This window comes from Rhinolophus hipposideros (genome assembly GCF_964194185.1).
Source record: "Rhinolophus hipposideros genome assembly, chromosome: 18".
Classification (NCBI taxonomy): domain Eukaryota; kingdom Metazoa; phylum Chordata; class Mammalia; order Chiroptera; family Rhinolophidae; genus Rhinolophus; species Rhinolophus hipposideros.
Window position 1 is genome coordinate 15607726 of NC_138064.1, and position 15261 is coordinate 15622986.

At 40.1% G+C, this 15261-nt stretch overlaps 1 protein-coding gene across 11 annotated transcripts in view; it reads right to left on the bottom strand.

Moving 5' to 3' along the window:
• The window catches only part of LOC308510606 (uncharacterized protein), a 456681-nt gene that overhangs the window by 84667 nt on the left and 356753 nt on the right, over positions 1 to 15261 (bottom strand). For 6 of the 11 annotated variants that reach the window (XM_081080178.1, XM_081080177.1, XM_081080184.1 and 3 more), the window contains 2 exons: positions 11708 to 11800; positions 8978 to 10044 (listed from right to left, as the gene is read on the bottom strand). The exons of 1 other annotated variant lie outside the window; for it this stretch is intronic. In XM_081080178.1, the coding sequence (XP_080936304.1) occupies positions 10017 to 10044; positions 11708 to 11800 (121 nt within the window). In that variant the 3' untranslated portion in view covers positions 8978 to 10016. Of the gene's footprint in view, positions 1 to 259; positions 491 to 609; positions 675 to 1815; positions 1884 to 8905; positions 10045 to 11707; positions 11801 to 15261 lie in introns of those variants that run through there. 4 more of the 11 variants (XM_081080183.1, XM_081080180.1, XR_013995380.1 and 1 more) reach the window with 3 other exon arrangements.

Below are 15261 nucleotides of genomic sequence, written 5' to 3' on the forward strand. Positions count from 1 at the left end.
TATAAGAATGACCTTTTCACCTCTGAAATATTTGGAACTGGTGACCTTCCCTTCTTGACATGATCCTTGACACAATGACCCATGTCCCTGTGATTTCTTTGCTGCGGCCATCTCTGGAAATCATTAGCTTCGGAATACGGGTGAGTATTTCTGAGTCCTCGAGTTTCAATAGCAGTATTCTTTTCAACTGAGATCTTTCCATTTCAGGAGGAATTTTCTGCAGTGTCAGAAACAGGATAGAAGAGGTACCTAGTCTCTTGGGCAAATATTTAACATTTTATTATTTAAATCTTAACTATCTAAATATACAAATACTTGCTGAATGAATAAAATATGAAATCAACTTAATGTTCTTAACTGTGGTCTAGGAAGGGCAGACCTTTTCTCAGGGCAGAGTTGGGGAGGAATCTTCTCTCTTTCTTCTAGAGAGACAAGGGTGCACTCACTCTTATCAGAAATAGGTTGATCATTTGGAGATGGGTCAAAGGACCTGGAGTAGAGATGGTTACAGAGTAAAAGAAAAATGTGAGACCCCTTGTTTAAAAAGCAAGCAAAAAAAAAAAGCGCCTATTAAATTAAATTAATATTAACATATTAAATTAAACGTACCAAAATATAAAATGTCTTCCTTTTTTCACAGTTGCTCAACTTCTCAGGATTTTTTTATTTGTTATCTGATGTCATTTTAAGTATAGAAAAAATAAAAAGTTTAATTGTTAGCGTGATTTTACTGTTCACCTTTGTATTGTGCAATGCCAATTTTAAATGACAATATAAGAGCATTTCACTCATGTGCAGAATTGCTGAAATTATACAACTTGTTCTTCGTAGCTCGTATGTGCATATGTGTTTAATTCTTACCAGAACACTGGAAAACACGTCACAAAACTAACTCAGTTACTTTTATTTCATTTCTTGAAACATGTTAAGAAAGTGGATAGCTTTCTTAACATGCTTACTTTGTACGCATTTTGAGCCTCACTGAACTCCCACACATAGGGGGGGCTGTTCCCCAGAATGCTGTGCTCACGAGACTTCACCAACGCTTCGTGTGAATGGGGCAGCAAGGAACAGGGGACACGCAAACTGTGCACGTCTCCTCTGATCTCACACATGCTCCATTGTTCCATAGGACCTCACAAGTTCAAGGATAAAATTATTACGAACTTCAAGATGGTGACAGCTGAGATTTAACCAAACAGGGGGCCCATCTGAGCTTGGGGCTCTGACTGCAAAGGTCACAGCTTGTGGGCTCTCACTTCGGTGATACAACTGTGTGGAGAATGGAGGCTCTTTCTGGCCAATGGACCTGCCCTTGGGTTATAGTTGTGTGCAAATCTGTCTCACATGTGGAATGTCCAGGATCCCACAGGACAGTACTCTTCCCACAGGGCCACAGCACGGGGAGCCCAGGATGATCTGTTGGGGTGCATGAAGAAAATGATTGAATTCCTTTTCCTGCTTCCTTTTTTATCTCATCGTTTTATAACTTCTGTGTAGTGTGCGCATGTTTTCAGAATGCACAAGACATATTGTCAGAGTACTCTGTGTACATAATTTATAAGTAGATAAACATAGGTGGGTGTATGTGCTCAAAAACGGTTTTACTGAAAGGAGTATCTGAAAAACCAATCTGAGGGCACCACCCCAAAAGACGACATAAGGAATGAGTCAAGGAGGAGAGTCTAGGGATGGAGAAAAAGCCCACTTTTGTTCACTTAGCAATGGTTTCCTGACGGAAGGGACAGAGTAGAAAGTAGAGATGGAATACAGGACCCTGGATGGGCCAGTCCTCACCTCCTCACCTCCACCTACCTTCCTCTGGTGGGGGATGCTCAAGGCTGTGTGAGCTTCAGCCAGACAGGTGGTGGGAGCCCTTTGACCTACAAAAGGAGGAATTTAAATCATGTCCATGGAGGAGAGGCAAGGATAAAGCCAGGGACATCCGTGGCTCCTGTCAGATTTCCACAAACAAGAGAGAGATGAACAATTTGGGTCAAAACGAGAGGAGCTGAGTCAGTAATAATTCGTTGGGTTCTATGCCATTGTACTCACTATGAGGTAGGTCTCATTCTTCCCATTGTACAGATGAGGAAATGGAGAGCCAGAGAGTCGAGTGACTTGCTGAGGGTACAGGAGCTACCTATGGCCAGGTAGGTATGTCAGTTTTCTGCTCGCCTCCAGGTTGCAGCAGGATAGGCACACAAGGAGATACTGCGCAGAAATGACCCCATGAGGCAGGACCTAATATTGCTATCTTCCCCATTTTATGGATGAGGAACTGGAGGTTCAGAAGAAGGCTGTGGGGACCAGTGCTTGTTCTGGACAGAAGCTGAACATGTGGTCCATATGGGTGGGTCCTCCTGAGTCAAAGTCTGGAGGCCAGTAGACACGGTTCAGATGACAGCCAGCATCCACCCTGTTCCGAGAGCCGTGCCGTTTAAAAGGTTGGAGGGATCTACAGGATCAAGCAATGATCACTGGTTTTAGAAATAGGGGGACACAACCTTCAGCTGCTGGACGGGAAGTTATAAATTCAATTTATCTCCCAAAGCACACTCAAGGGCATTAAGAATCACTTAATAACGATCTCTTTGGTATTTACAACATCCCTAAAAGGTAACAAAGCTGCTTCATCTCCTATTTATATCTATGCAGCATTAAGGAGTGGGACAGGGCCTTCCCGGAGATGCTGTCCAATGCCAACCCTGTACAGGCTTGAACGCGGTGCTGCAAATAAGGCAGCTTCGCACGTTCCTTCCATTTCTTATTTTACCTCATTTGGTTACAAGCACACAGTTCAGTGTTTGGAACTTCCGTTTTCTTATCTTGAACATCATGTACTGTTCCAGCTCACAGCCAGCCACCCGGGAAGGAAGCGTTTGTTCCTTTCAGACAGAGGGCCTGGCCGGCCACATGGCCACGCTGTTGAAAAGCTCTGAGTAACATTATCTCCATTGTGTTAAAAAAGATCTCTCAGAACTGGCAAGTGCACAGCGTTAGGTTTCTGGCTTGCTTCCCTCACAATCAAATATGAAAAGAAAAACTGCAGAGGTGAGACAGTGAGGGTAAGGAGAAGAGAGACAGAAAGAGAGAGAGAGAGAGAGAGAGAGAGATAGAGAGCGAGAGAGAGAGCATCAGCCTCTTTTTCTATCCATTTTGAGTTTTCCTAAACACAGATATAACTTAACAAATCTATTTGATACTTGTTGGGAACCTAAACTATGTTAATGCTTTATTGTAGTCAACTTGTTATTCAAATTAGTATCATACGCTTGTCACTTTAAATATTGTCATTTTAAGGGCCGGCCTGGTGGCGCAGGCAGTTAGAGCTCTATGCTCCTAACTCCGAGGGCTGCCGGTTCGGTTCCCACATGGGCCAGTGGGCTCTCAAAAAAAAAAAAAATATTGTCATTTTAAATATTACTTGAAATATGTTTGTATTCTTCTTTTCTCTTTTCTTAAAACTTTGATAACTTGGTTAAATATTTCATAAAATATGTAGATATTGCAGTAAAGCATCCTTTGGGCTGGAAAACAAAATTGCACAGCAAGTTCCCAATTTTGTGTTTTTATTTTCCTGAGGCTTCTGGTTGCTTGGGACCCATGCTTTAAACAAGCTATTTACTTTTGATTTACACTGCAGAGGATTTTGAGAAGTTCTAAATTAAAAGGGTACAAAATATTTCCAATGGCACAAAATATTAAAGAGATGGGACACAGAACAATGCCTGAATCTATTCTACCTAAAAAAGTTATGTCAAATAGAGATTTTTACAGTTGTGGTCAAAATGGCCTCATGAATGATGTATATAATAAGAATTAAATTGTGAATTAGGCAGAAAACAAAACCCATACCCTTTTCTTTCTATTGTAGGAAATTTAAAAATTTACCTTCAACTTCAGACTATAAGGAGTCATGGTAGGGATGGCAAAGTCAATGGATGACCCGAAAAGACATCTGCGCCTGCTCATCTTTGGCTCGTCTATTTGCACAAGCGGTGACTATAAACAGGACTGATGAGAAAGAATAATTTCAAAGAATAGTTTTACTCTGAAAACTTGATTCTGTGGACTGGAAAGCTGTCTAGTTGAGCTCTTTCTCAGCCTGTGGGGTCTGATCCTCTCCCAACTTAGAGAGGGGCTTATTGCTTACATTGACATACAACACCTGCTTGGTTGGAATTCCTCCATCTCCCTTTTCTTTACTCTACTTTCTTTGTATCTTCTTGGTCTTCCTTGGACCATCTCTGCAAATGGGGAGTGAGGTTCCAGCAGTAATAATGGCTGGTGCTTCCTGAGGGCTTTCCTAAGCCTTCCCATTTTCCCTGATCTAAGCTCTTTACATGTACTATACAGCATTTACTCTTCACCATGATCTTGTGAGGCAGGTTCTATTTACATCCCCATTTTAAAGTTGAGGAAAGCGAGGCACAGAGAAGTAACTTGCCCAAGGATGGGAAGTTTATAAAAGGTGTAGCGGGATTTCAACCCAGGAGCGTGTGCTTATAACCCAATATTTCCACCCTCCCAGCATCCGCAAGAAAAGGGAAAGGAGTATAATGGTTGGGAGGGATGGAGAGTAATGACTTGAGGAGGGCACAGGGGAGGCTTGTGAGCTGGTTCCATGCACCTTGTGAAAATTCGTGGAGCTGAATACTTACACACTTTACGTCTGTGTGTTACACTTCAATTGTATTCAAACAGAAAGAGGGAAAAAAGCAAAACGAATTAAGGTACATGCACATAACCAATGATAAATTGAATAATAATTTGCCTTAAGTAATCCCCTTGTTGGAAACATCTCTATCTGAGGAAATTTAGCTCACACATTGGTGGCCTGTTGGGTGGTCTAGAGCGTGCAGTCTGGGCCAGGTTGTCTGGATTGGATTTCAGAGCTTGCTGCTAGGTAATTTTGGATTAATGACTTCATTGCTGTTCATGTCTCAGTTAACTTATCCGTAAAACTGGGAGAGATTATTCTTACTTTACAGCGTGGGATTAAATAATCTAATTTTCAAAAAGGTTTGGAAATGAAGTGAAGACCGTCTCCTCTTTCTCAATGCCATGGTTGCCCAGGTAATTAGGGGTTTCCAGCTGGTTCAGGGAAGGGAGTGTCACAGATAGTAACCAGGATCCTTCTTCCTCAATAAGCAAAGTGTAGGCATTTAAAAGCCTACACACCAAGATCAAGGTGTGTTCCTTCTTCAGGTGAATAAAAGCTCATCCTTTCAAGAAAAACTCTATGACCAAATCCAAGGTTAGCCAACCCGACACTAACATATCCGCCCGCTTCCCTTTATTTAGAAGGTGCAGACATTAGAACGAGTACCTTTTCCTGTCTGTGGTATCATTTTATGGTCCAGAAGTAAATTGTTGAAGTGAAAATGAGTAGGTCTATATTATTTCCTAGCATTTAGGACAAAGGCTGAATTCTAGGGAGAAGCCAGTGAGGAAGCAAAGCAGTTAAATGTTGACGATAGGACTGTTACTGTCTACGCATTGGCTTGATGTGTTTTAAACCTGTGATGTCAGAAATGTTTGCCCCTTCTTTTGCATTCTCCGCCCCACGGAGCTCGCCCACAAGCATTTTATAAGATGCCCATGGTGCGTGCCCCTTCCCCATGCTTTCTAGGCCGCATGCCCCGCCCCTCTTCACAAAGACCTGCTCTAACTTCGCCAGTGGTCAGCTCTGCTTGCTACAGTTCTGTCAAAGCAGACAAATTAAACATGTCAGGTGACATATGGAAGAAAAGGCTTTCTGATTTATTATGGAACTTTTTATGGATACGAGTTATTTCTCTTGGCCTGGTACCTGCTCTCGAGGCTTGATCACATTTCAAGGCACTGCAGCCATTTACTCAAATAGTCTAGGTCCTCAGATGTTTGCATGCACGCGTCTGTCTATGTGTGGACACGTCTGAATACAGTTGGAAAGCTGCAGCAAGGCTGTTGATTGCAAAGTGAGAATGAAGGTCAAAAGGCTCCCTCCGTTCCTCACTTTCAATGATTTTAAGTGTCACTGTGGCGATCTTAGTTGGAAAAATGTTTTAAGGTCACATTGCAATGAAAAAAATCTTTAGTTTTTGTGGGCAAGTTCGAAAACATTGTATTATTTATTTAGAGATGTGCTCTATAGAAAGCTCTATCCCTCCCCCATTTTTATTTGCAAATAGGATGCTTTTGTGTCTATTTCTTGTGCTGAAGTCCTTTATTAAAAAAAAAAAAAGACCTAGTGGTATGGGAAGGTCAGATTTGGGGATGATCATTCTCCCTTTAGTTTTTCAGATGTCACAACCAGATGAAGGATAATTTAAGAAGCACAGAGCTGGGTGATGGGTCTCGCAGAGCTGCCTGTCTGACGGACCTGGAAGAAAGCTTAGCCCCAGCAAAGTAATTTACGACAGAAGACGAGCTCAGCTCCCTGCAGGCAGCACAACCGAAGTTCTCCGAACAACTCCTGCTTTATTAGAGGGAGCTGTGAGGCTGGAGACAGGATAAGTTATGGCTTTCCAGTGGCTTTCCCCTTTCTCCTTTTCCTTGTTGTGATTGTTATTTATTATTTGTGGGTAGGGACGAGAGGGTTCACTTTGCCAACTTTTGATCCCTCTCCAAATTCATGGCTCTGAGTTTTGAACCGTCCCTGAACCGTCCTGCATTTGACTTCCTACTCTCTTAGCATTCTGCAGCTTTCTGTTGTGCACGGAGAAAGGCTCTAAAAGGTTTATTTTAAAAGGTGGAAATAATTTCTTAAACATCACATAGCTGTTTTTTTTAAAAAAATAAAAAGCCACCTATTTTGATGAGTCAAACATAAATGAATTAAAAACATATGCTACAAATCTCCCCCAGTTTATGCTGCAAGTTCATGGCTGAATTACTATTAGGCTTTATTGGATTCAACATTGATACAAAATCATGGGGCAAGGGATGAGTCGAGACACATTAGTTCTTCTGGTTTCTATGGCCTTTGTTCCTTATTTAATGTAAAATGGGCTCTGGAAGCTAAAGAGAAGAGGAAGGAGCAGGAGACATTCATAACAGCACTTTGCCAAGTAAGAACTTTGTATTAGGAAACAGAGCATTTTGGCTAAAGATTTAAATTCTTGGTTTAATGGCTGTAACATTAGGAGGTAGAAATAACTTTGAAATCTAGGCTGCCTAACTCTCCACTGTGTTGGAGTCCTCATCACCTTCACGCCTGCAGCTAACTTGGCGCTTCCTTCCCAAGCTTGAAGTCCTGTCCTTAGGAACCCTGAAAGGTTATTTGCCTCTAGTACTTTCTACAGCCGATTGACTTAAATATGTCTTTTTGAAAGTGAGCCCTGAGGGTACACAGACCGGCAGCAAAGGCTGCCTGAGATGAAGTAGAGGAAATGCTAAGAAATTCTGCTCTTGCTTGTGGTCCCTGAGTTCAGGGGTGTCCCACATGGCTTCAGCCTCGGGAGACCTAGCATAGCAGGCTTTGGGGGGGGTGGGGCGGGAGGTCAGGTGCATGGTATGTGGCAGAAATTCAAGAAATGGCTGCCAAATGAATGTTTGGCAGCTGGACAACAAATGCACATCTGATGCCTACAGGATGATATGGTGTAATGTGTGTTTGGAACAGACCTTCCATGAGGCCACAAACCAGACAGAGCCACGCAAAGAATGTTTACTTTTGCTGCGAGCATTCTCCATACATGCTTGGAAAAACCACTTGCCGCGTCTGTGGGTCTGTCCTGTTTTCCCACCTGCCAAAGATGGGCTCATGGTTTGCCGCCCACTTTGTAGGGCAGATGTGGGGTGAGTGTGAGATCCTACAGAGAGCTTAGAGATGCCTGCTTTAAAGTCAAGCATCCAGTCAAACGTGTTTGTAGTGTTAGAACCAGAGGCTCAGGGGCAAAAGTAGGTACACTTTGGCTTGGAGTGAGCAATCAGTTCCAAACATGCTTTCTGTTCCTTTGTGGAGAGGAAAACAGTTGTTAAAAGTTTGTGATGACAGAATGTGCTCAAAGGAAACTGCCAAGAAAGCCCCTTTGCCCAGCCCTGCCCTGGTGCCTCATTGTGGGCTGGGAGTATCCAAAGTGGGTGTCCTTAGAGAAAGCAGGAATTCTCTCCTACCACAGCTTGTTGAAACCTCCTCATTCAACTGTTTGAAAAGCTGCAGAGAATTAAAAATAGAAGCTTTTTGGAGGGAATAGAGGGTCCTTTGGGGGGCTCTTTGTTTGCTTTGGTTTCTATCTCCCTCCCTGGAATGTCGTAAAAACCCAGAGAAGTCGGCACTGCAAGAGTGAGCCTTGCAGAGCAACGAAACCCCCTCACACCAAAGTGAAGGGTGAGGAGCTCTTTCTGGTTTTATAATCATTTCTGTTTATAGTAGGAAAGAAATAGCCCCCCTTTTTGAATTCGGCACATGTAGTCTTTTCTTCACTGCTCCCCTCCTTATACAAACATTATGGGGCCTCGTCCTTCAATAGGTTATTGCTGAGCAGCTAATGTTAAATACAGACGACTGCCAGTTCAATGGGATGACTGTCGCCCAGGCACTGACGGCACTATTCATGCATAGGAGGTGACAATTGCAAATGGTGGCCACCAGAGTCAAAATAGTTGGTTGGATGGGTGGGGAGCAGGAGGACTTACATGCTCTTTTGAAAGTTCAAGAGAGGGTATGAGGGGAGGGAGAGGGGATTAAAAGGCCATCTGTAGGCTACCGGTCCTTGAGGCACATTTTAGCCCCTGAGGTCCAAAGAAAATGAGGACGGGGAAAGGTCTTGTGTCTTGAGGCAGCCTTTGGCTTCTCTCTCTCTCTCGCTCTCTCTCTCTCTCTCTCTCTCTCTCTCTCTCTCACACACACACACACACACACACACCCATGGCTTATTCTCCTAGCTCAGATTATATAAAACACCAGAACAGTACTAGGAAAGGAAGAATTCCAAGTGTTATTGCAGGACCACCTGAAATAAAGTTTTTTTGTTTGTTTGTTTGTTTTATCAGGGACCCTAGTGGGCTGTTTGACCCTAGGACTTTCATCCTTTTTTCAAAAATCCATGTGGGAAAAGGGCCAATAAAGAGGTGTAAATAAACAGAGAGATTATGAACATGCTGTTTTTAAGAGGGAGGTTCCCAACGCCATCCTTTTATGGCTCAGCAGAGAAGCTGGCACTCACTTTTTTAAAATTTGTATTAACTTTTAAATAAAATTTAGAATTGTATTTGTTATTAAAATATTGTTATTGTATAATTTTATATTAGCTTTAGGTGTACAACATAGTTATTCAACATTAATATACCTTGTGAAGCAATCACCACGCTAAGTCTAGTAACAATTTGCCACACGCAGGTTTGTTATGATATAATTGACCATATTCCCTGTGCTGTACATTACCATCCCTGTGACTTAGTGATTTTATGCCTGGAAATTTGTACCTCTCACTCCCTTCACTTTTGCCCTTCCCCCCACCTGTTTCCCCTCTGGCAAAAGGGGAATATGGTTCCTTCTCTACGTCTGTGAGATTGCTTCTGTTTTTTTTCCTGTTTGTTCATTTGTTTTCTTGTTTAGATGCCACATGTAAGTGAAATCATACAGCATTTGTCCTTCTCTGACTTATTTCACGTGACTCACTTCTGTTTCCTTCTTCCTCGTCATCCCGCTGGCACTAACGAGGTGGGGCGACAGCCTGGCAGCGTACTATGGTGGCCACACTGTGGAGAGGGGTCTTTCTCCCTTTGAGAGAGAGAACATGGGATTGGCTCTAGTTGTGCCCAGTTGAGGCCTATGCGATATATGCAAGATGCTGAGCTGAATGTGCCTTAGTTCCTTCCTTGCTAAGAAGAAAAGTGTCTCTCGCCTTTCTGCAGTGAAAGAGGGCTTCTGAGAAATGTCCCTCCTCTACCTCACTAGGGTGATATGAACATGAAAAAGTTAATGTTTTTGATGGGTGCTGTCATACTCAGGTGACAGGCAGAGCAATATTATGTCTATTATTACAGTTATTACTATATCCCGCGTGGTCATCGCTCTTCTTCTTTCACATCACAGGGGCAAGGATGGTTTCCCTGGGAAAAGACAACAGTACAGGCTGCTAATGAGAAAATTCATGGGACCACACTAGACAATGATTTCAAATTCTAGTTTCCTTGGGCACTGAAGATGCTGCATTCCAAAATGAGGCAATCTGGGAACCTGGCTACCTTGAAAAGAATGGTGTGAGCATGGAAGGTCTGGACAGTTCTAAATGTTTTCATTAATATTTCAAAAAATGCTAAACTTTGTTAGCTTATGAATGTTGATTTATATAGACCTGTGCTGTCTGGTAGCCACTGGCCTCATGTGGCTAATAAAGTACTTGAAATGTGGCTGGTCCGAATTAAGATGAGCTGTGAGTGTAAACCATACACTGGCTTTTGAAGACTTAGAATGAAAAAAAGAATGTAAAATGCCTTAGTAATAATTCTTTCATATGATTACATGTTGAAATAATAGTTTGTATATGTTTATTTAAATCTTATTAAAATTGATTGTAACTGTCTTTTTTTTTTTTAATGTGGTAGATGGATGGCTCTCCCCTACATAGCTCCCCCAAAATTAAAAATTTTATATGTGGCTGTATTTGTGACTAGCATTATATTTCTACTGGACAGCCCTGGGATAGAGAGTGAAAGTATTGCTCTTTGGAACTCAGTATTTCCTCCTTGAGTCACAATATCAGGGATATCATTGACCTGAAAGAACTCTGTTGTTATATATATATATATATATATATATCATCAAGGAAAATTAGAAAACACTTTGAAATAAATGAGAGAGAAGTTTACTGAGTGTCCTGTCTAACGTGTCCTTGTGGCTATCTTCACCTTTCACTGTTTTCAAGCTTTTTGATAATTCTGCAAGTTGTAGAAAACTGATAATAATGAATATGATTCTCACTTATAGAAATGCAAATTATATAGTTTTATATTAGTTTCGGGTGGAATGTGTCTGGTGGAATGTAATTGACCCCTGACCGGTGGATATATACTCATGCATTTCTGTGTAAATCCGTCTCAGCCTTTCTTATTGGCCATATATGCGGGGTTTCCTGCATTCTTTGCCCTCATGGTGACATCTTATTTGTTCCCTCAATAATTAATGAGTTAAAAATACCTTTGACACGAGTTTACTTTATCGTTGTACGACAGTCCTAATTTTATCTTTTTAAACAATACTAGAGAATTTAGGAGTTCAAGGTCGTTAAGATTAACCACCCTGTCCTTCCCTCCTCCCTTCAACCCCCAGCCACTTCTTCAGCCCCAGTGGTAGAAGTACTTCTGAAACCCTGAGATGGGCGATAGAATGTTTTTCTATAGTAAGTGGGGGTTTTTTCTGTTTGTTTATCTGTTTGTTTTCACCTGATGGTCAACTGCTGCTCAAACACTGCTCATATATAGAACAAATTAAAATGCAGGTTATTTTGAATTTTGTGAGCCAGCCAGGGAGTCCTCCCGTAGAATATTTGATTCTAAGAGAAGATGTGCTGAGTTTTGAATAACGAAAGAGAAACTTAGCATAGAACTCATTGGTAAGGTACACTGTGGATATGGACCGGTTGCCTAAACTCTCTTAAGTTTAATGGCAAGACACATCTAAAAGAAAGTGGATTGTTATGGGTTTTTGTGGCTCCCTCTTATTTTCGTCTTGATAAATATTGGAAAACCCGAACCAGCCCCGTTCTTACTTTACCTTGTTGTCATTTTGCAAAAAGAACTGGTTTTCTTCAAGGTAGGACAAGATAGTCCAGGCATATCAGTATTTATTTCACATTTCCATTTATTCCTGTGAATAAAAATTGACTTTAACCAACTTGAGCAAACTAAAAATATAAAATAGGCGATTTTACACACTCCTTTTAAAAAAATTTGGAAATACTACACTTAGGATGTGTATGTTTTGTTTCTTTTCCTTACTTTTTAAAAAAGAAGTTGGCTTTTATTAGCAGAAAGATCATTAAATTTTGTGAGTATTGGCCTCCAGCATTTAAGTTTTACAGAACACGTGAAAGTTTACTGGTCTTTCACCAGCAGGGACGTATGATTTTTATGCATCGGTAATTCTGAAAATGAAACAGTCACTGCACAAATGCAGGACATTCCACTTATAAATTGTGTGTTTTGTGGGCTATTTTCTTATATAAAGCAACCACCTTGGAGATGGAATTTAACGTACAATTAAGCAATATTCTCACCTTTATAATCTGCCCATATATAATTATTTTCTTGTTTGGTTCTTTAGGAAATAACACGGGAGGCTTTGTGGTGTGAGTAAATCCCTCGATCCAGGTATTTTTAATACTATAATTTACTTGGTGATATAATCAAGAAAAACAAAATATGCCTTTTTATAATTTTCAGCTGTTTGAAATTAGTGTTTGAAGTTTAACTTGGCTACAAGATGCTTTTTTTATATTAAAATACTTTAAAAATTGTATAAAAGTATGAATTTATGTAAGTATTTACTTTAGAAGAAGATAACATTATCTTTTAAAATGTTCATTTAATTAAATGAAAACTTTTGATAAAATTTGAAAGATCTTTTCAAATTTCAAATGTTCTTTGGTGTATCTTACAGAAGAGTTTTGGAGTATCTTAATTCTCAATAAAATGGGGGGAAAACACTGGTACATTAAATCTTCTATCATTATTCAAAAATGAGAGAACACTGTACTTTAAAAATAAAACATAGGTTTTATTTGCATGGAAAATTTATTTCTTGTGGAAGAGCTTTAGTCTTGACCCATTTTTTACGAAAAGGAGTTACTGTATTCTTTAGCTATTGTTTTTATCTAGGATTTCTCTAATTGATAATTGTTCTCCCCCAAATTGCTTTTACTCGTTTCTTCTTTCAGAACAATGTTTGTTACAATGATTATTGACAGTTAAATAAACAGACAGGTAGATGCAAATATAAAGAGTCTTTCTGGGAAGCAAAGAATTGAAGAATCCTCCCCAGAAAATAGTTTTATTCTTTATTAACCTGACCATATTTAAAAGATGAATAAAAGGGTGATGTCCTTGTCATCCGCTGTCTACTTAGGACTAAAAAGGTTTGGAAACAAAAAGTTAGTGTTTATCACACAGGACTAAAACATGTATCAATGCTATTGATCTCATAAATAGTATCACACACTATTTATGACATAGGCTTCCTGTGTCAGGAAATTCTCCATTGTTAACATGTTCTTTGTTCATGTGCAAAATAACTAAGAAAGGGATAAATTCAGGAGGAAGAGAAGGACTTCAGATATTTGTAATATGGAATCCAGCCAATCCACAAAATGCCTGTAATTGTAGGGAAAATCTTTGTATTTATTTTTATCTCAGTAGAGAGATATTTATCAGAATTTCAAAAGTATCCTTGACCACCCCCTGGAGAAAAGGTTCAGATGCTGAGCTAGCAGCTTTTCACTATAATATCTAGACGAAAATGAAGGGTTTGTCCATATGATACCCAGCTCAAACCAAGAACTTTAATTTTTCATACGGAGTTTTGGCACTGCATAACATTAAGGAGACATAATTCTTTAAATAACATGCCGTCTTAGCCATCTTTTCTCCGAATCTAGGGCTCCCTTTCTTTGGAACATTCTACTTTCTTGTCTCCTGTCCCCCAGTCTTTCCTACCTTCTCCCTCTGAATTAGCCAAAGAAAACCTCATGGCACCCCTGACTTACGGAGGCATAGATAATTCTGACTCTATGGGTAGAAATGCAGTACTGCGATCCATTTAAGAATCGATCGATATATGTTCATACAAGGGGTCCATGTCAGATATAAGTTATTAAAGGAATATTGTGCTGTCGATAAGGGATTTTATTGATTTAGGAACTCAGGACGCCAGTGTTTTTTTAACAATATTGTTTGTGAGAAAGTGATGAATCATTTCTAATCAACCACGACGGAAATGATATTGTCAAAGCCCATGTTTGCTGGTACTATTCCAGAAGCTTCTCCACAATAGACCCCAATTTCTCATTCTTCAAAACTTTCCCAAATCCTGAAATAAAGGCAGAGTTTAATCTGGCCACAAGCAGAAGTTGAAGGAATGGTAATGCAACCTCTGAATAATGAACATCTTGTCAGAAAAATATGTCTCATCTCTAAGGAAAGGGTGTCGGAAGAGATCTGAGATGGCAGGGAGGTTTTCTGTCACAAGTTTGAATTCTTTGATAGCAGTATCTCGCTGTGTCTGAAGCATATAGAAGTATGCTCAAGAAATGAGGAACCTTTGGAGACAATTGGAAAGAGAGAACTGCAGACAAGGAAGCTGTTCAAACTAGCTCGCTTCTCATCTCGGTATTTTCAGAATTTTTCTCTGCATCCCACACTAATGACAACGCCATATAAAAGACAAACCTTTTCCAGATGCTTTGGCTGGTTTACTGTTTTTTTTTCCCCGTTATAGATGATAACTAACTTTTGATTAGGGCTTTACAATTTAAAAAGCATGCAACGTTTCATTTTTACAATAATTTTCTAAAGTAGCTATAATAATAATTATTATTGTAATTGTTCTTATGCTGATTTTTATAAATAAGAAGACTGAAGCACAGACTCTTTTTAATCACCCAAGTAATAAGTGGCAGAGCAGGAATTTTTAAATGCAAACCATTGAAGCCCTAATTCCCTGCTTTTCCCCCTCGCTTTGAAATTACAATGGGATATAATAACATATGCATATTTTAGTAATTAATAAATTATGTTTGCTTTTTTGAGTAAGAGCTTGGAGAAATGTAATGTGCCATTTTGTGTATTTTTTAAAATCCTTTGCTCAAAGAATTTAAAGCTTTTATTTTTACATGGTAGGCCTATATTATAATACATTATTCGTGCTGTTGTGAAATATTTAAGAGAAGAGGAAATATAATCCTTCTCCATGAAAGTAAACTAACAACCAGGCTATGAGCGGGTACCAACCAAAGCATTTTGATTGCTCCATTTATTGTTGGTGGCATTTGTCAAAGTTGGAGATTGGAACAAAAGGGACCAACATCAGGTAGATTTAGCTGCAAATCTGTGCCATCTTGGGCTCCAGAGGGAATCAGGGCGACCTTCCTCCTCCTGTCATTTCCTTCCACTCCCCACTCAGTGCCTTCAGAGGTGAACAAGAATTCAGCCTGGGCTGTTAATGTTTGGTCTGTAATGTGAACACTGACCATTCCTAGATTACAAATGGAAGAGGCGAAACAAGGAGTGGTTGTTAGACATCTACAACAAATCAAGAGAGAATGTCAGAAATTT